The sequence below is a fragment of the Temnothorax longispinosus genome, unplaced genomic scaffold (genome assembly GCF_030848805.1).
Source record: "Temnothorax longispinosus isolate EJ_2023e unplaced genomic scaffold, Tlon_JGU_v1 HiC_scaffold_14, whole genome shotgun sequence".
In the NCBI taxonomy this organism is placed as follows: Eukaryota; Metazoa; Arthropoda; class Insecta; order Hymenoptera; family Formicidae; genus Temnothorax; species Temnothorax longispinosus.
Genome location: NW_027269925.1, coordinates 407839 through 433166, shown reverse-complemented (window position 1 = coordinate 433166; position 25328 = coordinate 407839). Strand labels below are relative to the sequence as shown.

Genomic DNA, 25328 nt, shown 5'->3' with positions numbered 1-25328 from the left:
GCCAGATTCGTAATCTGAGGAACCAGGTTCGAGTCCATTAGAGCCATGAATCATGGAAAAGTTTGTTCCGAAAAAACCGTGCCCCTCCGTGCAAGATGCGGAGAAAACTGGGCTCCGTCTTTCGGAAGAGACGTTAAACCATTGGTCCAAAGAAGGAAACAGTAAGGTAGTGGATGAATTGGAGGTTAGGGTTGGGTACGTCCCTTCAAAACGCCCTTTAAGGCCCCTTGGGGTGTATAAAGTAAAATTCTTTATCCTTCTTTTTTTTACGACCGTGACTCAACATGTAGTATAACATATCTCTTTATATGTCTTATAACACGCGTACACTATCGACCGCTCCATATTCTAAGCATGTATTATTTTCTACGTGAAATAAATATTTAGCACATATTTAGACACGCGTATATTAATATATTTGCAACGATTGTGAAATAAAAGTAATATTTATACCAAAATATTACTTTTATTTTTTCACACTGTTAGTGGACCGCTCAGGTTATTCGCGCGCTGCGCCGGGGAAGGCAAAATAAATCAGTCTCGTGCGATACACTAATCAATTTATTCAGCACACTTTATAACACGCGTACACTATCGACCGCTCCATATTCCAAGCATGTATTATTTTCTACGTGAAATAAATGTTTAGCACATAGTTAGACAAGCGTATATTAATATATTTGCAACGATTGTGAAATAAAAGTAATATTTATACAAAAACATTACTTTTACACTGTTAGTGGACCGCTCAGGTTATTCGCGCGCTGCGCCGAGAAAGGCGAAATAAATCAGTCTCGTGCGATACACTTGTCAATTTATTCAGCACACTTTATATACAATGCCGTTCTCGTCGCGTTACAATGCCGCACTTGCTCGTATACGACTCGATATGATACTCCGTCTTTCTCTATATCGCCGAGCACTTGCTACGAAGCACAAGTGTCGCGTATAAGTTTCGAGGGCTCACTGGTCTCCCGGTCGGAGCAAGCGAAACAATCGCGGCCAGAGCTACGCATTATGCCGCGAGGAATATCGTGACGCGAAATCCTCTGATTGGCTCCAAATTGTCTAGCGAAAATTCTATTGGGCGAGGTACGTGCGATCACGCGGCGGATCACACGTTGTACACCTGCGAGCCGGTTGCTCGAGAAAACCAAAAAAAGGGGGGAAACGTAAACATTAGCGGTTTGGAGCATTTCGAGCGTTCTCGAAAGATACTCACTTTCACTTAAACTATTCAATTCTCAACACACACGCTACTGCATGTCAGCGATCCTGTATTTACGAACACTGCGGCCGTGGCCAAGGTCAACGTGCCGAGCGAGCGAGCGAGCGAGCTCTGATTCAGCTGATACGATCGACACGGATAGATTTATTTTTTATGTAGATTCATGTAAATGCAAGAGAATAAAAATCGGTGATTAGTCCATTACATATCTTCTTCTTGTAACTAACTTTACTCGTAAAGAACTCAAAAGTGATATGTATATTTTTTCTGAATGTAAAAATTTTTTATGTATTCTTTATTCTCTTATAATGAAACGAAGTAGTATTATATAAGAACTGATATAAATAATAAAGAATAATAAGAAGTGAAAAGATAATCTATTACACAGTTTTATATGCTTTTCCTAATAATAAAAAATCGAAAGAGTATATATAATTTGATTTGAATAATACAGAACGAATCCCCAACAATATATTACATAATAAAATCAGTGATAATATAAGGTACAAAACCTTTTTTTTCGCAAACGTGTCTAGTTATTGTCGAATATGTTTCTCTTTAATAATGCAAATCCCATCTGTTTACGAGCGACAAGCTTTCGTTGCGTAAAAAGTATTTTTTGTGTATCTGTGTATGTAAATCACTAATCAGGAAGAAAGTGAAACATCCATCGTGTTTGTAACAATTGTTACAAATTAATTTTCCAGTAAAACATTTCCGTCTATGACCGTATATATTTATTTATGTTTTCAACCAACATGGTAGGCCGGTAGGCCTCGCCGATCTTCGTCGTTTTAGTTTCGAGTTTCGAGACGCTGTCTGTTTTCAGGCACGTGGCGAAGGTAGCGCACACATGGAAAGAGCCGTGTACGTGAGTGCTTCAAACGTCCTTGTCTAACGAGGCATCTGTACGATATATCTGTTTTTGTCAGATTGCAGCGATTGCAGCGCCATCTCTCGCAAAATCCGGCAACTAATGCTGGACACCATACTGCTCTTCTTGTCATTCCGCATGTGTATTTGCACATATAAAAAGTTACAATAAGTAACCTTTTTTTTCTAGGCTTTTAATTTTAGTTCTAATTGCACGATATTGTTCTGAAATGTTTTCCCTAGGTCTGACCGTATCTCATTTTGTATATGTAACCTGTAGTATTTTTGTATAAGCAAATATTGTCGTCAGTGACAGCTGTATGTGCTCAAATTTTTAATTTTTTTTTGTTTTTTTATGTAAAGTCGACCAGCCAGACCTACATTTTTGTACGTACTTTAATTCTGTAAAAGAATTTTGCAATTCCGTAAAGCCAATTAAAAGTTTAGTTCATTTAACTAAATGACGGTAACGACTGCCACTATAGGATCCCTTTAAGGTAAATCGTACATATTTTTTTGCAATTTCTTTGGCACGTGAAAGCGCTTTATACGTATCGTGTGTTTGATTATTAATTCCTTGATAAGCTTTGTAATCCTCGATTAACGTCCTTTGTATTTCTCCAGCTCTACGACGATTAAACACCTGTACTGAAGTCAATGTTGCTTTTGTAAGTGAAAGCCATACATCATAAGAAAACTTTTCTTTCAAGGAATTATAAGCTGTTTCACGTTCTTGTTTTAGAAAGTTATGGAGCTTAATGATATCTGCTTTAGAGGGTAACGTAATTTTCTTGCGTCTCATATTTCTACTCATTGTTTCCGATATTGTTTTTGATATACGTGTTGCAAAATCTTCAGTAAGTCACCTTTCAGATAGTCACCTTTCAAAAAATTTTCGGTATATAATTTCTTTTCCTCGTCTTCTTTTCTAATGCATCGATTAATCAAAAGTCTACCCACTTCTTTTTTCAGACCTCCAAGTGCAGAAGCCAATGAAGGAGTTTTATAAAATTTTGCACATAAAGATAAGCCAGCTAAAGTATTAATTGTTTCAATGCAAGTATTACTATATATTGGGGGAAGTAAATAGAAGCAAAATCCGAAATATCAGAATTTTTATATTTTAACGTTTGAAGTAGGCGACCCATCATTCTCATTTTTTGTCTAATTAACGCATCATTGTGTTCAGATGTTTTATATTTTTTGCATTATTGATTACCAAATGCGATTATTAACTCATCATAACGTATGATTCTTACTATATCTTCTCTTAAAAGTGGAAAAACTCGTAATCTTAGAGCACTGCTTGCCTCATTATGTATACGCCCTATTATTTGTCTTCCTAACACCGATATTGATTTATTATCTTTACTTTTAACCACCTTTGTAACGCATCTCTGATAGTGATGTCTGCTTGTAAGTTTCAGAACAAAAGCTTTACATTTTGGACATACGACATAATCAGAAGGTAACCTGTTGTGTTCTTTTTTTGAACATCTTTCTACTAGTAATTCACCATCATTTCGTGCACAATCGACATTAAAATAGAAATCTCCACGTCTACGTATCGTTTCTATGATCTTTCTTCGTTCTGTATTTCCTTTTGGCATATATTTAAATTTTTGTACTTCTAATTCATTGGCATGCAACTCTTTCAAGATAACGAGCTATTTTGCTCTGAAACGTATTGCAATACATACAGAAATGCTTCTTGTTTCCTGCACCAATTGATGTAACAAACATTTTAATTTTCAATAAAGGTCTTTAGTCTGTTTGCGTATACGCGTAGCGTTTTTTGTCCTTTTTTTATTATGTAGTTTACGTCATTAATTTTTTCCATTACTGTGTATGGTCCTATTCATTGCGATTCTAGCTTTTTTTATCTTCCTCGCCGAACCGTTTTGTCGTATAATAATACTGGATCTCCTGCTTTAAATGTTTCTATATTTGTTTTCTTATCGTATTGTTGCTTTGCCTTAATTTTTTCATGCTTGGTGTGTTCTCTAGCTATTTCGTTTGTTGCGCGTATTCTTTCTCGCAGTTCTTGTGCGTAGTTGTCGTAGGTATATGTAAGTTTTGGCGGTTTCGTTAGGGCTGTCGGTAATATAGCTTGATGACCGTAAATTAATTGGAATGGTGTAAACCCTGTCGTGGTGTAAGGGGTTGTGTTATATGTAAACATTGCATAGGGCAGCCATTCATCCCAATTCGTTTGATCTTCATTTATATAGTGTCTTAAATACTCGGCTAATGTGCGGTGCGACCGCTCCAATGCTACGTTACTTTTCGAGTGATAAACTGTCGTTTGTATTCTTTCAATTTTTAATAATTTGTAACGATGCGCCCCAAAACGCAACATTCCCGGCGAGCATCAGCCGGATGCCGAACACCCGCCGGGCGAGACAAGGCACGATGTGCCCTTTTTTAAACTATTCATCTTGCGTATCAGTCCGCAAACGGACTTAGCGCGGCAACCGACTCGAGCGCCGAGCGGTGCCGAAAACGGCCGAGAGCCACCGAAAGCAATCGCGGCGTCGGGGCGCCGTACTTCCCGAACGCTCCGCCGCTCCATCCCGGCGCGCGCGATTGCCGTCGCGTATACCCCCGTCACGCTGACACGCCACCGCGGGCGTATATAAACCGAGCAATGTTGCTAGGTTTTAGATTCTGCCGTGAGCCAGCAAACCGATCCGACCGATTCCCCGCTGCTCACGAATCCCGAAATCCCACAGTCGAACAACCAGGAGGTAGAGTGTTCTCTGCCTCTGCCAAGTGAAGCATCTGGGCGGTTGACTCGAACTTCCATCCACGCACCTGTGACACCGGAGTGAACCAGGGTAAGAGAGTCTTTCTCTTACTCGCCAAGGGTCTTGGCCACCCGGTGCCGCCTTCCGCCTACACGATTCGGTGCGCCAGGAGATAGAAAGTACTTCTCTATCTCCGCTAAGGGTCTTAGCCGCTCGATATTGCGTCCAATCACGCCCCAGCGCCGCGCGCGCTTACCGCCGACGCTATCCAAGCTTACGATACCGCGTCGTCCACACGATGGTCGTATACCGTGCCTCAGTGAGCCCGCGCGCCCGCCGATCCGCGAACGCCGCGATCTCTCTGTCTATCACCGCCACCGTAATCACGCCCGCGATCTATTGTATATATCCGTTTACTCCGCGCTCTCTGTACATCACCGCCGTCGTAATCACGTCCGCGATTTTGTATATATCCGTTTACTCCGCGCTCTCTGTACATCACCGCCGTCATAATCACGCCCGCAATCTATTGTATATATCCGTTTACTCCGCGCTCTCTGTATATCGCCACCGTCGTAATCACGCCCGCGATCTATTGTACCGTCTGCGCGATTACCTCGATGTATTCACGGTAACTGAATAAAATCCTATTTTGTTTTGTTATATCTTAACCGAGTCTTGTGTCTTCCTCCGCGCCTACTCCGAACCCTGACCCACCGCGAGCTAGATCCGCGCTTTGGAAGCTAGGTTGTTTTAAATTTACACACGTTTTTGAACATTTCGCTAGTAAGTATCCTGATCTGTGAGTACTTTTTCCGGTATTCCGTGTTCTAACACGATTTTAGTATCAAAAGCTTTCGCGACAGTAGCTCTTCTTGATTTTCTACAGGAATTGCTTTACTAAATTTCGTCAGGCTGTCTTGGAAAGTCAAAATATATTTATTTCTGTTATCAGTAATAGTTAATGGTCCCACAATGTCAAGGGCGCATTTTTCGAATAGTTTGAGTGGAGTATCCGTAATTGACAAAGGCATTTTCGTTTTCCTGCTCAATTTATTCTTTTGGCAGTATTCATATTTATTTATATAATCTTCGACATCTTTAGTAAGTCCATTCCAATTGTGAGTTAATCGGATTCGATTTATAGTTCTTGTGACTCCTTGGTGTCCTCCCATAGGTAGGTCGTGATATTTGTGTAATATTTGTAGTTTATCTTCTTCCGAGTATTTTCTCGGCATTTCCTCTTGATGCACGTTATTTACTTGTAAGTCTTGCACCATCGGGTTTCGACTTAATGCGTCAGCGTTCGCATTCATTTTGCCTGCCTTGTGGACGATCTCGTAATCGTACTCCTCCAGCTTAAGTCTCTATTTAATCAATCTCGAGCCGGGGTCTTTCACGTTAAATAGCCATATTAGTGGTCTATGATCCGTAATTATTTTAAATTTCGTTTCATATACTGTCACGACTTTTTACACTCCTGGACCGCTCCGGGACGTGTGCCGGATCAAAAGGACTTAGGAGAGCGGGATGGTTGGCCTCTCCAGTGATTTCCTCGCACCTCCGATACTCCACGAAATGTTCCAAATGTTGGGCGCCAGACGCGTACATTCGCGTCCACGAAATCGCGAAAACCTAAACGAGACGCCAAACGAAGTGTGGAGGTGCGTGGAATCGGCTAGCTTGACCTAATCACGGGCGGGGTTAATGAAGGGCAGCGCGATTTTCGGCGGGGTGACACGGTAATTTCATACTCAGTCAGATAACAAAGAAAATAACATTTATTGAGTACTGGTTGTCGAGAAAATAAATTCAATAAACAAATCAAGAAATTGAGTCTCTAATAAACACGCTGAAGGCTCTATTCTCACACAATGAATAATTCGAGTCGAAAACCGTACGAAAACTCTGTCGCAATATCTTAACTTAACGCGAGATATTCGGCTCGGGCGCAACGGGGAGGCGCCGAGTCATTTAACCAAGCAAGTCGCGATATCGCTACTAATGTTGGGCGCCAGGTGTGGAGAAGGCCACACTAGAGACCCTCCAGGGAGAGACTGGCCAAAAGGAGAACCCGATTTTGATTGGCTACCGCCATTTGCATTCAAACCGGAAATAAGAGATACAGTCTTATGTATATAGTTCAATGGTGGACATCATCTTGCGTCTTTTCGTAGTTCTCGTGCGCCGTATTACGCTCTGAAAAGCATTTAATTGAGAGGAAAAAAGAAGAATCTTATAAAAATAATTGTGTGCAACGTTATTATAAGGTAAATTTTAATTGAGAAAAGTATTATTTTTCTATTTTTTAATATTAAAAATAATAGTTTCTATGATCTAACCTAATCTAACCTACATAATCAATTTTGTAATATATTTATTTACAATATTTCAGCAAGAATGGTTAGTTGCTGCGCAGCATATTGCACAAATTCATCCAAAAAGTTTATGTGCATAAAATCTAAACAACGTTTCCAAATGTGCAGATTTCCTACAAATCCGAAAAGAAGAGAAATATGGATAAAAAATTTAAACAGATGTGATTATCAACCAACATTAAATTCTTATTTATGTGAGGTAAGAAACAAATATTTTATAACTTATTTATATTTCTAGTAAACAAAATCTTAGCTATTAGATTTAGGGACCTATTCTGTAAATGTTAATGACATCATTATGTGCCTTGCACAGGTATAATACATCATAGAATAGCTGCGCAAAACACATAACAGTATTGTTAACATTTACAAAAAATAGGTTCCTTAAGTCTGACTATTGCCTAAGTAGATCCAGTATCATCGTTGCTATTGCATTAAACTCATATTTTATCAGCAGAATCAACATACCTTAATAATTGATTAGTAGTAGAAATTGAATAGGCTCTATCATATATTTTATTTAAATACATTTCAGTTATAGATACAGAAAGACACAAATGCTTTGCTATCAATCTGCCATTATACTATTAATTGATTTTGTTTAATACATTTCTACTGCCATTTTGCCAACAAAATTTGTAACAGATACTTTGCAAAATTTATTTTGACAGATTTGATTGTCTGGATTTATATCTATATTTAGTATTATATTAAATATATTTAGTATTATATTAAATTTTAATTTTATATTGGGAATAAATACATAAAATATCACTTACCATAAGAATATATATTCTAAGCAATACAGTTTTCTCAAAAATCTTGACACACATCTATGTCATGTGTCATTTCGATATTTAGATTTTGCTATATATACCACTAATAAAACTTAAAAATAATCTCCATATAAATTTGAATTTGATTATACTCATGCGAAAAGAAGTATATTTAATTATACTTAAAAATTACAGTATTTCTTATTTTATAATTTCATTCAAGTTAAAATCTTATTTACATATTAGTTTATATGATATAATTGTATGTATGTGTGTGTTCACAAAATAAGTCAACTTCTTTAATTAAATAATTTTCTTTTAATACATAAGAATATTTAATAATTTATGAAGTTAAGTCTCAACTTCTTTAATTAAATGATTTTTTTTAATACATAAAATATTTAATAATTTATAAAGTAAAATTTATTTAAATTGTAAATTTATAACTTTTTAAAAGTAGATGTTTATAAAATATTAAAATAAATTTTATAAAATTTTTATTTACATGATATGTTGAAGGTTTATTTCACAAAAGAAATGTGGGAAAAGACACGTAATGGAAGAAAGAGATTAAAATCTACAGCAATTCCAACTATTTTAAAAGTAGTGAACAGGACTTTTATGTCATACAACAACCTATTCCAAATTATGGTATGTATTTTTAATAATAAGATTTTGACTTAAATGTCCGCGTGCGCATGTGTGCATGTGTAGGCATGCGTTGTGCATATCTGTAAATTTAATAATTTACTGGTTATATTCTTATATTTAATGAAATGTTTTTAAATCATTCATATAATAACAAAAACTTGTTGTTTTACAATAATTATTTTATTAACTGGTTTTTATAAATCAAAATATAAATAAAAATAACAATTTTTGCAGATTTTGGTAAAATAATTGCGTTATAATAAACTTTTGTTTTTAACGTAAAAATTTTGTCTATATTTTTCGTATTATAGAATTTGTTGATGTTGCTGAAGTACATGAAGAGCATTTACAGAATGAAAGAATATTACAATTAGAAGAAGGAAAAGAACAAATAGAAAATGAAGAAAGAATACAATTAGAAGAAGGAGAAGAACAAATAGAAAATGAAGAAAGAATACAATTAGAAGAAGGAGAAGAACAAATAGAAAATGAAGAAAAAATACAATTCAAAGAAAGAGGTGAATTGGTACGAGGAGAAGAAACACTTGATAAAGAAAAAGAAGTAGCATCAATATGCAACACTGATACTGTCTGTAATTGTTCGCAAGTGCGAAAACTTGAAAGGAAATTAGCAAAAATGAAGCAGTCATTAAAAGAAAGTAATAAATTGAAAAATGTAATGAAGAGTGAATTATTTCGAACAAAGAATAAAGTAAAAAGATTACAGCAAGAAGTATGTAAAAATAAATCTTATATTTTAAGAAGCGTATTGAACGACGACCAAGTGCACTTGTTACAAAATAAACTTAAAAAAATATCTTCTTGGAGTAAAGAAACATTAGTACGAGCATTTAAATTAAAATTCACTTGTGGCACAACAGGTTATAATGAATTATTAAAACAAAATTATCCTTTACCTAGTCAGCGTACTCTCAGAAGAAAGTTACAGAGTTTAATATTAAAAAGTGGAATTTGCAATTAAATTTTCGATTTTATGCGAATTAAAGTTTCACGATTTAAAAATGATTATGATAAAAATTGCGTTTTAGTTTTGGATGAAATGAGCATCACTCCTGGTAAACAGTATGATGTAGCTACTGACAGTTTTTATGGAAAAGTAACTTTACCTGAACATGAAGGAAATGCGACTCATGCTCTTTGTTTCATGTTAGCTGGATTGGCCGGTCGCTGGAAACAAGTAGTTGCATATTTTTTTACAGCTAATTCAACGCGTGGTGATATTTTAAAGTCAATTTGCGAGGAAATAATACAGAAAGCTGAAAACGTAGGTCTTGTTGTACATGCAATTACATCAGATATGGGACCAAATAATCAATCTATGTGGAAAAAATTTAATGTAGTGTCTCGACGTTCTAAAGTTGTCAATTACGTTCAACATATTTGTAACCCCGAAAGAAAATTGTTTTTTTACTCTGATGTACCACATGCTTTAAAAAATATATGTAGGGCTTTACTAAAATTTAATTTTAAAATTCCAAATGAATTTGTAATAAAATATCAATTACCTTGCGATGAAGTTAAAGCTAGTCATTTATTTGATATTATAGAGGCTGATAAAGAATGTGATATTAAATTAGCTCCAAATATGCGAGAGGAGAATTTAGTATCAAAAGATCACTTTCAAAAAATGAAAGTTTCAAATGCATTGAAAGTTATTAATCGAGATGTCAGTTCTTCTTTAAAGTTTTTAGCAGATAATGATCAACATGATACTCGGCAAACCACTGCATGGTTTATAGATTTTTTAAGGCGTTGGTATGATATTATGGCGAGTAGAAATGTTTCTCTTGCTCTTAGCTCTTTAAATCCTGAAAAACTTTTAGAAACTAGAGATTTTTTACATGAGGTAATTAACTTATTTACTCAATTAAAAGTTGGAGAAAAAGAGAATTGGAAACCATTTCAAGCTGCAGTTATATTATCAACATCTACAGTTTTAGACTTGAGTTTGATTTTGATAAACGAACAAAATTTTAAATTTTTTTTACCTGCACGACTGACGCAAGATTGTATCGAAAACTTTTTTTCTACTGTAAGACGTAAAAATGTTATTCCTAATGCACTTCAGTTTAAAAATAATTTAAAATTAATTACAGTGTCTCAATTTATGAAGAATGTTAGTAATAGCAGTTATGAAGAAGATGACAGATCATTTTTTTCAGATTTCTTTGATGTATTGACTGTAAACCACGATTCAGAAAGTTCCTTAATTGATAACTCTGTTTATGAAAACATTAATAATGATTTAAATACAACAGTAATTACTTGGAGTAAAACAGACTTAAATAAAATACATCACATTGGTGGATATATACTTAGAAGTATTTTCAAAAATTAAAAAGTGTGTATTACATGTATTTCAGCTACTGGATCAATGAGAAGCAGTAATGCTTTTTATCATCTACTTACACGGCTTAGAGCTTGGCACACCAATTCTCTATTTTTCCTTAATTCTGCGACATTGCGTTTCTTTTTACAGATGGAAAAAATATTCCGAGTTTTTCTTAAGTATAGCAAACATAAAAATAGTAGAGTTAAGTTAAAACATTTCTTTATTGAAAAATGTCAAAAAATTAAATATTTCTTACCTAAGTGCCACAATTTAAAAGAAAAAATAATATGTAGATTTTATATGTTTCGTATGAAAATTTCATCTCATAAATTACGACAAGATAAATCTGTTATTTTTGCAAGTAAAAGCATGGCAATGCATAATTTAATAAAATAAAATTTGTAATTTTAATTCATAATTTTCTTGATAGTATAAGATATCCTAGGGACCTCCAGGATATCTGAAGGATATCCTGAAGCATTTTTCAGGATGTCCAAGGACATATTTAGGATGCTTCTAGGATATTTTGTGCTATCTAGGTTTGTTTTATTATTTTTATGAACACACCTATTATCAGACTTTCTTCAGTGCTATGGTCATAAACATTTAACATCTTTATAATTATCTAATTAATAAATCTAATTTATAAATATCTATTTAATTTAAAGTAATTTTAATTGTTTTTCTTTTTTAGATGGAGCTAACAAATAAATTGCGTTCAATTTTGCAAGAGTGAAAACATCAATCAATGGAATTTTTCAAATAAATATACCTATTAATAACGATAATGTGATTTATTACTCAGACAGCACCATGTCCAAAATCGGGACATAAGACGTCTTTTAGCCATCTTTTCGTAAGACGTTTAAAAGATGTCTAAAAGATGTTTTACACGTCTTATGTACCGCTTTTGGACATGTGTGCTGTCTTGGTTATTTACTGATTATATATTTCTCTTTCGTGTATCTTTACTTCTTTTATAGTTCTTTACTTTTTTTATAGTTTTGATTATAGATTGTACTTCAGAATTATAATTTTATTAGATATTGATTTTTACAATAAAGTTTACATTATTTTTAATATTATAGGGAGCTCTTTGTTAACCAATCTATAACAAGTAAAATTATTTTTAATCTTAAAGTAATATTTTGTTAACAAATACAATAATAGCTCTGAAAATAGGTACATAATTATAGAAAGAATAATAAACATTTAAATAAAAGCTAAGCACTGTTAAATTATTTATTTAATACCGTTAATAAAGGCAAAAGTAATACAAGTTATTAATAGAAGAATATTGCTGTTAACAAAATATTATTGCTGGATTTGTTATTTAAATTCTTTTTGTTTTTATTTTTTACTGAAAAATGTCCAAAGTAGAACCGTGTAGATATTTGTATTTTATTTGAAATCTTTTATAACTATACACACGAATAATATTTGAGCACTTATTTATCTGTTTCTAATTCCTTTAGTAATGTTTTATTATTTTTTTATCGCGTTTTGTTATTTTTATATTTAAAATAATATACACTTTTATATATATATATATATATATATATGATATTTTAAACTGGTACACTTTAATTTTTGCCGCGTACAATCCTATTTCCTGTTTGCATGCAAATGGCGGCGTGTTGGCCAGTCTCTCCCTGGAGGGTCTCTAGGCCACACCACCTTTGACTCGAAGTGCGCGTCGAATAACCACGGAACGCCAGGAAGAACTACGCGAGTAACATCTAAACGCACGAAGCGTGTGAACGCCGGTAATTTCTTAACGCAAGTCTAACATAATTAATCAATTGGCGGGAACGACATTCGACCGCGATTAACAATGCCATCGACATTCCAACGCAAAATTCGAGATTATCACGAGCCGGGACGCCATAGGACGTAACGCGATTACTACCGGACGCAAGTTTCTCAACGCGAGAGCACAATTATCACCCGTAATAACGAGATCCGAACACAAATCGATACGCTAACACCGACGCTCGAACAAAAGAATTTCCCGACGCGAAGAAACGGTAACGCAATTGACGAAATACCGGCCCGTATGCGGCCGTACCCCAAGGTCGCGAGGACAACGCAATATACTCGCGATATCGAACTCATTAACGCCTATCGCGATCTCCAGGGATTCGCCATAACGCTCGTACCACGGTTCCGCGGCCACGATACCATCCCGAGGCCCTTCGCTCTCGTTATCGATCGCGAAATTACACTCGATCTTAACATGCGTTATCCCGAGCGAGAGCGTGCACCGGAGGGCGGTGTCGTGGCTTTACATAACGCGATTTACGGGCAACCTCACCGGTGACATGCCTCCTCCTGGGCTCCTCGCCGTCACCTTCCTCCAACGATCCTCGATCCGCCAGACAATTATCGAAATACCCGACTCGGGGTGGCTATCGCGTATCTTACAAAACGTATCGTGCCGACGGACGACCAGAGAGTGAAACGCTAGACTCGCTCGATTGCGGAATCGATACGGTACCCCTTCCTGAGGGGCGCGCGAGCCAATCGAGCGCGAGCTTGCAAGCCCGCGGTGTCCCGGCGCAGTGCTGTCGATACGAGATCCTTCGGGGGCGGGCAACGGTCCCTCGGCGGCATGCGACTCCTCAAATTTTTGTCCTTAGCGGTGGACGGAACTTCGCTCGTGCCGGTGTGCCTCCGGTTTGACCCTGGGGCGGTGGCCAGCCACCCCGTGGGTCGGTGTTTTGTGGAGATCATTTGCTGAAGCGGGGTGTTTACCCAAGCGCTTGGGGCCCCGCTGTCGGCGGCCTCGTCCGTCGCTGCCGCATGTGCCGCCCGCCTGCCGCGTTGCTCTCGCCAGCCCGCGATCTCTGCTGCTTCCGCGTTTGCCACCCCTCCTTGGTTATCGATCGTCCTTGATTTCCTTCGCCAAGTACTCCCTCGAAGGTTTGCCGTGGTGTGGGTGAGGTGCCGCGCGTATTACATTGCAAAAAGAAACAAAAAAAAGTTATAAAAATGCGGAAACGCGATTAAATACGACCCCTGGAGATCTCGTCGTTGCCTCCCTGGTCCGTCCTTGGGCGCGAAATTCCGCGCCTTGTGACGGCGGCGGGGCGCCGCGACGGTGCGGCGAGCCGCAACGTCACAATACATAAGGCCTGAAATGTTTTACGGCCCATACGATGGCTAACAATTCTTTTTCCGTCGTATTATAATTTTGCTCTGCCTTATTTAATACTCTACTAGCGCATGCTATCGGTCTGTCCTGTCCTACTGTTCCTTTCGATAACACGGCTCCGATTGAGTAGTCGGACGCGTCTGTAGTTACTAAGAACTCTTGGCTAAAATCAGGGTAATTTAATATGGGTGCCGTAGTTAATTTTTCCTTTAATGTTTCGAGGTTTTGCAATTTTAGAAAAGTTGTCAACTTTGATAGTAACCAGCAAGTCCGAGAAAAGTTTGGACATTTTTTGCTCGTTTAGGCGTTTTGTACTTTATCACTGCTTGTATGTTGTCAGGGTCTGGTAGTATTCCATTTTCTGAAATAATATGCCCTAAATATAGTACTTTTTTACGCAGGAATTTGCATTTATCTGGTTGAAGTTTGACACGATATTTTCGTAATCGTTGTAGTACTTCAATTAGGCGCCTGTTGTGTTTGGCCAAGGTTGCTCCGTATATCACGATATCGTCGAGGTAAACGAGACATTTGATACCTTCTAATCCCATTAGTGCTGCTATTATAGCTCGCTGGAAAGTTCTTGGCGCATTTTTTAATCCGAAAGGCATTCGGTTAAATTCGTAGTGTCCATTGGGTGTGAAAAATGCTGTCTTCTTTTTATCTCTCTCCTGCATCGGTATCTGATGGTAACCGGATGCGAGATCTAATGTTGTAAAATATTTTGCCTTTTCTAATTTGTCGTGTATTTCTGCAATATTTGGCAATGAAAATGAGTCTCCTATTGTAAGGTAGTTGATCTTGCGGAAGTCGACAACTATTCGAAATTTTATTTTTCCCGAAGCATCAGGTTTCTTTGGTACTACTAATATTGGGGAATTCCATGGACTCGTACTAGGGCGGATAATTCCATCCTCTAGCATCTTGTTAATTTGTCGATTTATTTCTTTCTTATGCTTCTCCGGCAGGCGATAAGGTCGGACGTTCACCGGCGCGCTATCTGCACGCGTCGGGATCTCATATTTTACCGCTGGGGTACATGTTAGCTGGTCGTTCTCTAAATGGAATACATCGCAGTAATTATCGCATATTTGCTCTAACGCTTCTCTTTCCTCGTTATTTAAATGCTCTATTCTTAATTTACTGCGTAATTTTTCGCGTCTTTCCGTAATGGATTCGCGCTCTTCTATCGGCCGTGTCAGTCACCGGTACCTCTTCCAGAGTTACATGCGGTGTGATAATTTCGACGGGCTTTTCAGTAACATTTACTGTGCTGATTGGATAGATAAAGTCTATTGGTTTTACCATACAGTTACCGATAAATACTCCCGGGATTACCTCTTCACCCCTTACGATACCTACTTTATTTGTGTTGGTTGTCGCATATATTATTGTCTCGCTACGCGGTGGTAAGGTAAACTTTCGATACGGCTGCAATTTAAATGTCGCGGTACCGATTTTTAATATATTTTCGGCGTGATTGGGCACGGTTTGGTGTTTTTTCAGGAAGTCGATTCCCAGGATACCTTCGTAGTCCACCGGGAAATCGTCTCGTACTACGTACATTGTATGCCGTATTATTTCCTTGCCTATTAGTACTGATGCTCGTATTTTCCCGAGGGTGTAGATTTGATGTCCAGTTACGCCGGTTAGCGCTATTTTCTTTTCTCTTACTTTAGTCTTATCTTTTAATTTTCCTACTTTGACGAAGGTGATGGCGGCGCCGGAGTCAAGTAGAAAATTCAGTTTTCCCTTAATTGCTTCTCGCATCGGGAGAGTGACGAGGTCTAAATTAGAATTCTTATTTGCTTTACCTGTCACTTGAGCTACTCAGTACTCGAGCGCGCGTCGCGTCTTATGCTTTCTCCATCTCTCTTGTTTGTCGCTACCGCTGCTGCGGCTGCTGCTACTGCTGTCGCTACGTGACGTTTCATCGTCTGACTCCCGTGTCCTATTTCTTTGACTCTTTTCAGTCGCATTTATGGGTCGTCCCCAAAAAAACAATACACCAAAATTTGTTGCTTTTTTGTTGCTTTAAGATAGCGTAAACAAATTTTCGAAATATAAGGTTCTGTAAACAATGCCACTAATAAATACTGCATCTTCGACCGTTATCCGCGACTTCGATGGCTAAAAACTAACTAAAAGAATTTGTTGCTCGGGTCTTTTTGTTATTTAAATATTTTATGGACCGTGCCCAACCAGAATATACAACGTATGATTTTGTTGCTCGCCCCTAACTGCAAATAAACAAATAATTTATCTCCGCGTCGACCGTTAAATTTCGACCAATATTTACCTACGACTTCGATGGCTAATAACTAACTAAAAGAATTTGCTCGGGTCTTTTTGTTATTTAAATATTCTATGGACCGTGCCCTACCGGAATATGCAACATATGATTTTGTTGCTTGTTTCTGACTACAATATAATAATTATATGTAATTATGTTGTATTTATAAATATTGTATTATCTGTAATTTTTATTCTACTAAACACGTACTTAGTCTTTGGAATAATAGTTACAGTTGCATAATATAATTATAATTACAACATAACTACATATAATTGTTTTATTGTATGTCATAAATATTAACTGTATCAAATTGTCTAGTATGTTTCTTTATATGTTAATTATTGTTATATGTTAAAAATCAATTTTTTGTATTACGCGCGTGCGATGCAGTGTGACATTTTTACGGTTTTTGTTCGGTTCTATGAGGCTGCAATTCGATTCACGCTCACAGTACTAAAAGCAATAAATACTCTCAGTTTTTTATAAAAAATTATCAAAAAAAGGGGTCAAAGAGACGAGTCTCCCCCCTTAAACAGGTAATCCTCTTGACACTGGCATTTATACGATCCTGTAGAATGTATACATTCTTGATCGCATATGCCATAAATTTGACACTCGTCGATGTCTTTGCAAGTGCGATTATTATTTTGTAATTTATAACCCGGTTTACAGGTACACACACTTCCTTTAGGAGTTGTTTGGCATTCGTATCTCCTTACGTCGAAAGTGATAAAGCTTAGCTCATGGCAAACGCCACGGGTTCCATTGATTGGAATGACGCTTCCATGTTGGATGATAAAGGTATATATGTTATAATAATAATTGTATATTTGCATCGTTTCAATATTATATTTTTGACTTTTTTGATGACTGATTATTATAAATAATCATCTTTGTTGTGTATAACATGTTGCTTCGGATTCTTAATGTTATGTTTTTATTGAATTATATTTATGCAAAATCCTAATATAAATTACGTATTAAAGAAGTTTCGTGTACGGTCTACTTAATCAGTTTACGTTTATTACTTTATTAATAGCATTTTTAGACGTTATTTTTGAGACTTAAAATACGTTATAATTTATGTCCAATATAGGCATAACATTACGGAGACGACCGGGAAAAGCGGCATTGCAGCGCTCTCGCGCGAAATGTATACAGCGCAGAAAAGATCGTTTGCTTACTGTGACAATTGCAGAGAATGAGAATCCTCAACAGCAGCTACAGGAACAACAACAGGGACAACAACAGGGACAACAACAGAGACAACAACAAGGACAACAACAGGGGCAACAACAGCAGCTGCACCCGCAAAATGCGCAGATATTGGAGTTGATAAGAAACCAAATTCGAGCGGAGTTAGGACGAGGCCGATATATTTATGGTGGTCGCGGTCACGGACGCGATCGTGGTCGTGGTCGTGGTCGTGGTCGCGACCGTGGTCGCGGCCGCGGTATCGATCGTGGTCGCGGTCGTGGCCGTGGCCGTGGCCGTGGCCATGGCTATGGCTATGGCAACCATCAGATAATTATTTATCCGAAAAATCTTTATTTATCTTAAACTATCTGTTTTTAATATTTTATAAATTTTATATTTTTATATATACTACATAACTTTAAATAAATTAATAAATTGTAATTGTGTGCATTTATTACATACATATTTTATAAATACAATTAGGAAAAAAGTTATTCCTCGAAAAAATATCTCGCAAGAATGATTCCTTTAGTTTTTTTAAAACTAAATATATAATAATAAAGATATCTTGCTCTTGCACGGTCCGCACCCTTTTTTTATAATTTTAAGGTTTTTATATTTTTTCATAATTGTTATTTTAGTTATACTTAATGTCTCAATTAATTTATTAACCCATTACTATTTTTTTTAATATGTTAAAATCACGTTTATATTTGTTAACTGATAGCCTATTTAGACTGTATTTTACAGATGTAGTAAAAATTTTATGATTAAATTATGATTGTTTTATGATTTTAAATATGAAAATGAATACATGAGTACAGTATCTCTCTCTCTCTCTCTCTCTCTCTCTCTCTCTCTCTCTCTCTCTCTCTCTCTCTCTCTTTCTCTCCCTCCCTCCCTCCCTCCCTCCCTCCCTCTCTCTCTCTCTCAAGTAAAAAAAAACAGTTATTCTGTATTCTTAAAATAAAGAATAATTAGATTTGCAAAAATTATAGTTTAACAAGTAGTCATATAAGTATTAAAGAAGTTGATATGTTATTGAATAATTAATAGAAAGGATAAAGGCAAAAGGTATAAATTAAGACACAAATAAAAAGGTAAACATTTCATTTATCTGTACTTTATTTATTTCTTATACATTATGTACAGAATAAACAAGTATATAAATATTGCAGTTCACGCTCCTGTGCAGTCATTGCGCGAACGCTTAAGTATATATAAAAAGTGTCTGTGGAAGATTGCTGATTACTTTGCATATTACATAAGCAATACCTACATTATTTAGATAACATCAAATAAAAAAATTATATATTTATATAAATTTATATAATTATTTAACTAATTACTTATACAGTTTATAAATGTTGTTATACAGAAAAAGATTAAATAAATATAAATATTAAATAAAAGGTTAAGATATTATATAAATAGAACATAATTGTATAAATAAAAGTAAAAAATATGATTTAATAAATATAAATTTAATAACTATGTTAAGATATTTAAAAAACAGTAATTCAGCGCTCTTTATTGACACTAATTATGAATTTTACTACTGTTTATGATTACCTAGTATCAATTACAGTTCATGATATGAATTTCACTTGTAAATATTACGCGAACGCTAATTTAACCAAAAGTTTCTAAATAACAAATACATAAAAAAAGATTATATAATAATAAATGCAGTTCACGAGTTTACAAGATCATTCCACGAACGCATTTTACTTGCTGTATATGATTGATCGTTCACGCTCTCATATGATCATTGCGCGAACGCAATGTATTAATGTTTAATAATTTCTTTAAAGCTTTTAATATAATTTTTTAGAAGTAATATATACAATGATAATTTTGCAAATTACTTATGTTAACAGTATACATATATGTTAGAATATTCTATATATATATATATATATATATATATATATATAATATATATATTGTTAACAAGCAATTTGTAAAATTTTCATGTTATATATTACTTCTAAAAAATTATATCAAAAATTCCAAAGAAATTATTAAACATATTAATGTACTTTTCTATAAAATTACTATGCAGTATACAAAATAACATGTGGACTAGCAATATAATTCTCATTTAAAACTTTTTTTGCATCTTTGCAGTTGTCATACTGTATCCATTTATTATGTCGATAACTAATAGCGGTGTAGTGTCCAATATCTTGATCCGTTGAATGTGTGGTTTGCTTTGCAGGTGCTTTAAAATTGACCATTCCAGCGAGACTATATTCATCCGTCATGAAAGAAAATTTAACTTTCTTTGGTATATCTGTCAGGGTGCCGTTACATGCGACGTAACTTGCGTAAAGCGTAACCTGCGTATCCTAGTGATTTAAGAGAAGTTACGTACATGATGCATCAAGGTTACGTCATTTTCTAGCCTGGGTTTACATGGAGCGTATTTCGCGCAATGCGTAACTAATACAACCAATTGGAGATCAGAGTTACCGTTGTATCCTTCAACAGAAATACAAAACTGATTTGCGATTGGTTCTCGCAACTTACGCATTGCGCGAAATACGCTCCATGTAAACCTAGGCTAGAAAATGACGTAACTTCTCTCTCTGCATCTGCACTTGAAATTGGTTATGCCAGACTCGGAGGTTATGAGTGTTCTTTCATCTCAACCTTCACCAGATGACATGAAGAAAATTGCCATATGATGTAAGATTTACATATAAAATATGTTATTATTCAAATAATTTATACAATTATATTTTATATATATATAAGAGAATGTGCTCTCTAAATTTGTGAAAATAAAAACTCTACATGTAAGATATTTTTATTGTAATATATACTTTCAGTCTGATATGCTAAAATGGGATAATCACCATCACAGAGCGAACCAGCGTGAATCACGTTGAACAAATTTATTGTTAATGTGGACTTAATGGTGAATGATTTATAATATCGATAATAACGTATCGAAATATGTGTATCGCAGCAATAACATTGCTGTCTAATTTTCAGGACCATTACAAACTGCTGACTACGATTTAGATATACCCCGACAAACCCCAGTATTCTGCGTGAGTGGGAAAGTAGTGAGGATACCGTGTGATCTCCAGATTAAACAGTTGATTTAATGTACAAGATGGAATTGAATCAAATAGATCCTGACCTGATATTAATCGTTATATGGAAACGATGGCTAAAGTGGAAGAAGATGAAACAAACGCGTCAACAACGGAAAGTTGGGAAACGTCGTATACTAAAACTGTTTATAATATGGAAAATGATGATGTTGCAAGAGGAAAACGCTCGTCACAGAATATGGGTGCGCCCGATATTCAGAAAAAAACAAAGGTTATTCCAGGGTGCCAGTGAAAATTTGGTCAGAGAAATGGAATTTCAAGACCACGAAATGTTCTACAATTATACTAGAATGTCCAGAGAGATGTTTGATAAGTTAATGGTCATTGTTGGGCTATTTATTGAAAAACAATGTGTCGTCCGAGATCCAATACCAGCCCGTACCCGGCTTTTAGTATGCCTGCGTTATTTAGCGTCTGGGAACACTATGGCTTCAATTGCTTATGCTTTTCGAATTGGAATAAGCACTGTCTCAAAAATTATTTCTGAGACATGCGAAGTATTATGGAATACTCTCCACGAATCAGTTTTCCCTGAAATAAATGAAGAGAATTGGTTGAAAATCGCGAATGATTTTGAGACGAAGTGGAATTTTCCGCACTGTATTGGTGCGATAGATGGGAAGCACGTAGTAATACAGGTGAGTCGATGTTAAGATAATGTATTTTATATTTACTTTAAGAGATAAAAATTGTAATTTTTAATTTCAGTCACCTCCTCGCAGCGGCTCAAAATTCTTCAATTACAAGGGAAATCACAGCATCAGTTTACTAGCGGTTTGTGATGCCAACTACTGTTTCACACTAGTTGACATTGGTGCGGAAGGCAGACAGAGCGATGGCGGTATCTTCGCGCATTCAAACTTTGGCCAACGATTCGAAAGAAACCAAATGAATTTGCCAGAACCGAGACCGATTGAAGCTTCTGGGCCCGCATTACCGTTTGTGTTAGTAGCGGATGAGGCATTCGCTTTGATTCGTTACATGATGCGACCGTATCCACGAAGCGGACTTCTGAACCGTCAAAGAAAGATATTCAATTACCGTCTCAGTCGAGCACGAAGAATGATTGAAAGCGCTTTCGGCATTTTGGTAGCAAAATGGCGAATTTATCGTCGATCGATAATTGCATCTGTTTCTACTGCAGTCAAAATTGTTCAAGCGACTATATGCTTGCATAATTTTATTATCCAAAAAGAAAACAAATTGCCACTCTCTGAAAGGTATTATATAGGCATGCTCAACAAAGAGAGAGCCGCGATAAACGGTGCATTACAAGAAGTGAACGACGCAGGCAGAACTAACGCCCACGCCCGAATTGCCTCTAGAAGTCGAGACGATTTCGCTGCATATTTCGAAAACAGCGGGGCAGTACCCTGGCAGTGGGAAAAAGGTTTACTCGACGATTTCTAATTGAAAAATCGAGAATTTGATCAAGTCTCTATCAGAATTTGCAACTTGCGATCAGGAACCCACCAAGAATTTTCCGACAAGGACTGCAAAACATACTCTGAATTTAAAAGACGCTACATTAGGTCCTCCGAAAAACTCAAAGCACTTCCCACGAATGTCAGAGACTTTTCCTATTATCGCTCTCTAACGTTAATGCGTCCTTCCTACCTGGTATTTGGCTGTAAACTTATTTTCGCTGTTGACTTAAAACCTATCGAACTTTCCTCGTTAAGCCCGTATTACACTAGCGGCTCGCGGCGCGACTGCGATTGCGATTGCGACTGGCTACTGTCCAATCATATTGCAGCTGCCGCGGTAGCGCAGTTTACGCTTTTCGTTGATTGGAATTCGTGTGACCTGTCGCAACAGACCGAACAGACCAACGGAAAGCCGGTTGTTACTTTTGTTACATGCCATTACATGCGATAATATGCGGCGTAGCTTTTCTCTCGATACCTTTGCCGATGCCGCCGTGTTGTATCTCCTGAAAGAAAGGCTAACTGACAATGAGTAAAGGAATCGTTTTCCTGATCGCCGACATGGAGCTCACCGACGACAATTTGGTAACGTTGAGCGAATATCTGAAACACACACTCTCAGCCCAGACGTGAATGTCAAACGTCCAGGTTGGTATAACCTACAAACTTATTATTTTTGTGATATTTTAAACGTTGTACGCGTGTCGTACGTTAATATCCAATTTATATTTTAGCCGAGAAGTTTCTGGAGTCGGTGGAAGTCAATCAGAATTATCCTTTACTACTACTTCATTTGGTGGACAAGTCTGAGATTAACATCACGACTAGGATTGCCGGCGCAATTTAAAAGAATTATGTTAAGCGCAACTGGAAAGTGGTTGGGTTTATATTCATTTATTTATTTTAATGTTCTTACATCGTATGTTAGTTTACTATTGCGGAATGTTATTTTAGGAGAAGGATTCAGTGGATCGTATACATGCCCAAGACAGAGATGCCGTCAAGAAACTAATCGTTAATCTGATGTTACATTCACCAGATTCGATACAAAAGCAGTTGTCTGATGCAGTATCTATCATTGGAAAATATGACTTTCCGAACAAGTGACCAGAATTGATTGATCAGATGGTAGAGAAGTTCAACACGCGATTTTCATGTGATCAATGGAGTCCTACACACGGCGCATTCCTTATTTAAGAGATATAGATACGAATTTAAAAGCGAGAGCCGCGGCATCGGCAAAGGTATCGAAAAGCTACGCCGCCTATGGACGAAAATAAAATTTGTATCAGATAATTTTGCCAAGCATTTAACAAATCTGTTTTTAGTAAGTATCTATGTTTTATTAAGTTGCGTTGCATGCATTAAAAATTCATGTATTTTCAAAGATGGATATTTCTAAATAAGATATTTTGCAGGCTACAATGAATTTAACGCAAGTACATGTTAATAATATGGAAGCCTTGAAGGTTATATATAATTCCCTAGTTATTTTATGTAAAGTTTTCTACTCTCTTAACTTTCAAGTAAGCATTTATATTTATACGTGTATATATAAAAGTATAAGTAGGAATTTATTTCTACAAATTATATTATTTTATTAACACATTAGGATCTACCAGAATTCTTTGAAGATAATATGGAAGCATGGAGAAACCTTTATACTTTGTTACACGTTGATGTTCCTTCCTTGCAAACTACGGTAATTTGTATATTTTCAAAAAATATATATTAATATGTTTAAACGGATAGAAATAAAATAATCTTTCAATTCGAAATTTATTTAAAGGACGAGGAAGAAGCAAGTGTAATAGAGCAATTAAAGTCACAAGTATGTGATAATGTTGGCCTATATGCTCTAAAGTATGACGAGGAATTCCAGCCTTAACTACCCCTATTTGTTACAGCGGTGTGGAATTTACTCACATCTACAGGACAAAATTCCAAATACGATGCTGTGAGTAAAAGCTTAATATTGTTCCGTCAGTCTTCGCCAGTCTTCATTGAGACTGATCGGGGCACAAAAGAGAAGGTCAGGTTCTACGACACAGCTGGGCTGGAATCTCTACAGAGCAATGTAAATAATCAGCAGCTTCCACGACACTATCTTGGCTTCGCCGACGACTATGTCCTGTTGTACGACACTGGCAAACCCGAATCTCTCGATGTGCTCTTTCCGCTGAAGAAGGACATCGACAAGAATAAGGATAAGAAGGAGATAACTGTGATCGTGATTAGTAATTGAACGACGAAAACCGATGCCGGGTTGAATAACTTGGAGAACACTGTGAGCAAAGCGGCTAACTGGTGCACCAGAGAGAAAGTTAAGCATTACGAGGTGAATATCATGAATAGACCTACTCTATTTGAGGCATTCGTGCATTTGTCGTCCAAGCTTAATCCTCCCGCTAATAAAAGGTACATTTTCGCAATTAAGTATGGGTAGGAAGACTGTCAAGACCAAAGCGCAGTGATGCTTGGTTAGAAATTTAATCAATGTTGATTCGGATAACAGCAATATGAGTCCCTTGTGAATTTTGTACTCAGATATAATGTATTTAACGATAGTTAAACGCTACAATAAAGATATGTTTTGAGATCTCAATGGTACATATATACTTTTCTGTTAATTTTTTTTAAGTACAATATTACATAAGTACAATATGAAAATAAGCCATAGAAACATTCTATGTATCAAATAAGTGTTCTCTATAAAATAAAATACATGTTCATGTATTGTAACAAGTTCTCTATAAAATAAATTAACACTTGTTTAAATGTCTCACTATAATAGATAATATCTACTTTATCTTTGAATAAGAAAACAATAAAAACTTAGGCATTTGCATTACAATGGCACAACCGAAAAAAAAACTTATTTAATAACTAATTACTTAATTTTAAACTCTTCAAAACTGTGCTAACAGTTTCAAAATTTTGTCTTCACACTTTTTTCGATTCTCCGGAGGTAATGAACGAAGCCTGATTTCTAAGAATAATGCCAAAGTATGAGCTGAATCATTGATTTCAGGTTGAGGAAGAGATAAAACTGGGTCAGGTTGAGCCATCTGTTTCAAGGCATCTACAGCCTCCTCCATTATTGATGATTGTTTTTTCGTCTTC

At 36.2% G+C, this 25328-nt stretch overlaps 1 protein-coding gene, 2 long non-coding RNA genes and 1 pseudogene across 3 annotated transcripts; all 4 read left to right on the top strand.

Annotated features, from left to right (window-relative positions):
* Positions 1-6700: 6700 nt before the first annotated feature.
* LOC139823572 (uncharacterized) lies at positions 6701-11794 on the top strand. The gene is made up of 5 exons (XR_011734820.1): positions 6701-7118; positions 7244-7425; positions 8522-8653; positions 8965-9386; positions 9703-11794. It is a non-coding gene; the product is annotated as an uncharacterized lncRNA (long non-coding RNA).
* Positions 11795-20496: 8702 nt separating this feature from the next.
* Positions 20497-22452, top strand: LOC139823577 (uncharacterized). Its single transcript, XM_071796109.1, has 3 exons — positions 20497-20576; positions 20654-21416; positions 21487-22452. Exons 2-3 carry the CDS (start codon positions 20769-20771, stop codon positions 22186-22188), a joined length of 1350 nt encoding a protein of 449 aa, XP_071652210.1. The 5' UTR covers positions 20497-20576; positions 20654-20768; the 3' UTR covers positions 22189-22452.
* Positions 22453-22698: 246 nt separating this feature from the next.
* LOC139823584 (uncharacterized) lies at positions 22699-23502 on the top strand. The gene is made up of 3 exons (XR_011734823.1): positions 22699-22853; positions 22940-23082; positions 23160-23502. It is a non-coding gene; the product is annotated as an uncharacterized lncRNA (long non-coding RNA).
* Positions 23503-24093: 591 nt separating this feature from the next.
* Positions 24094-24679, top strand: LOC139823583 (NF-kappa-B inhibitor-interacting Ras-like protein; annotated as a pseudogene).
* Positions 24680-25328: the final 649 nt, after the last annotated feature.

Excerpts from the sequence above, each read along its gene's own strand:
- LOC139823577 (XM_071796109.1), top strand. The coding sequence starts at position 20,769 with ATGTACAAGATGGAATTGAATCAAATAGATCCTGACCTGATATTAATC. Across the intron at positions 21,417-21,486 it reads GGAAGCACGTAGTAATACAG|TCACCTCCTCGCAGCGGCTC; the intron begins GTGAGTCGATGT and ends TTTTAATTTCAG.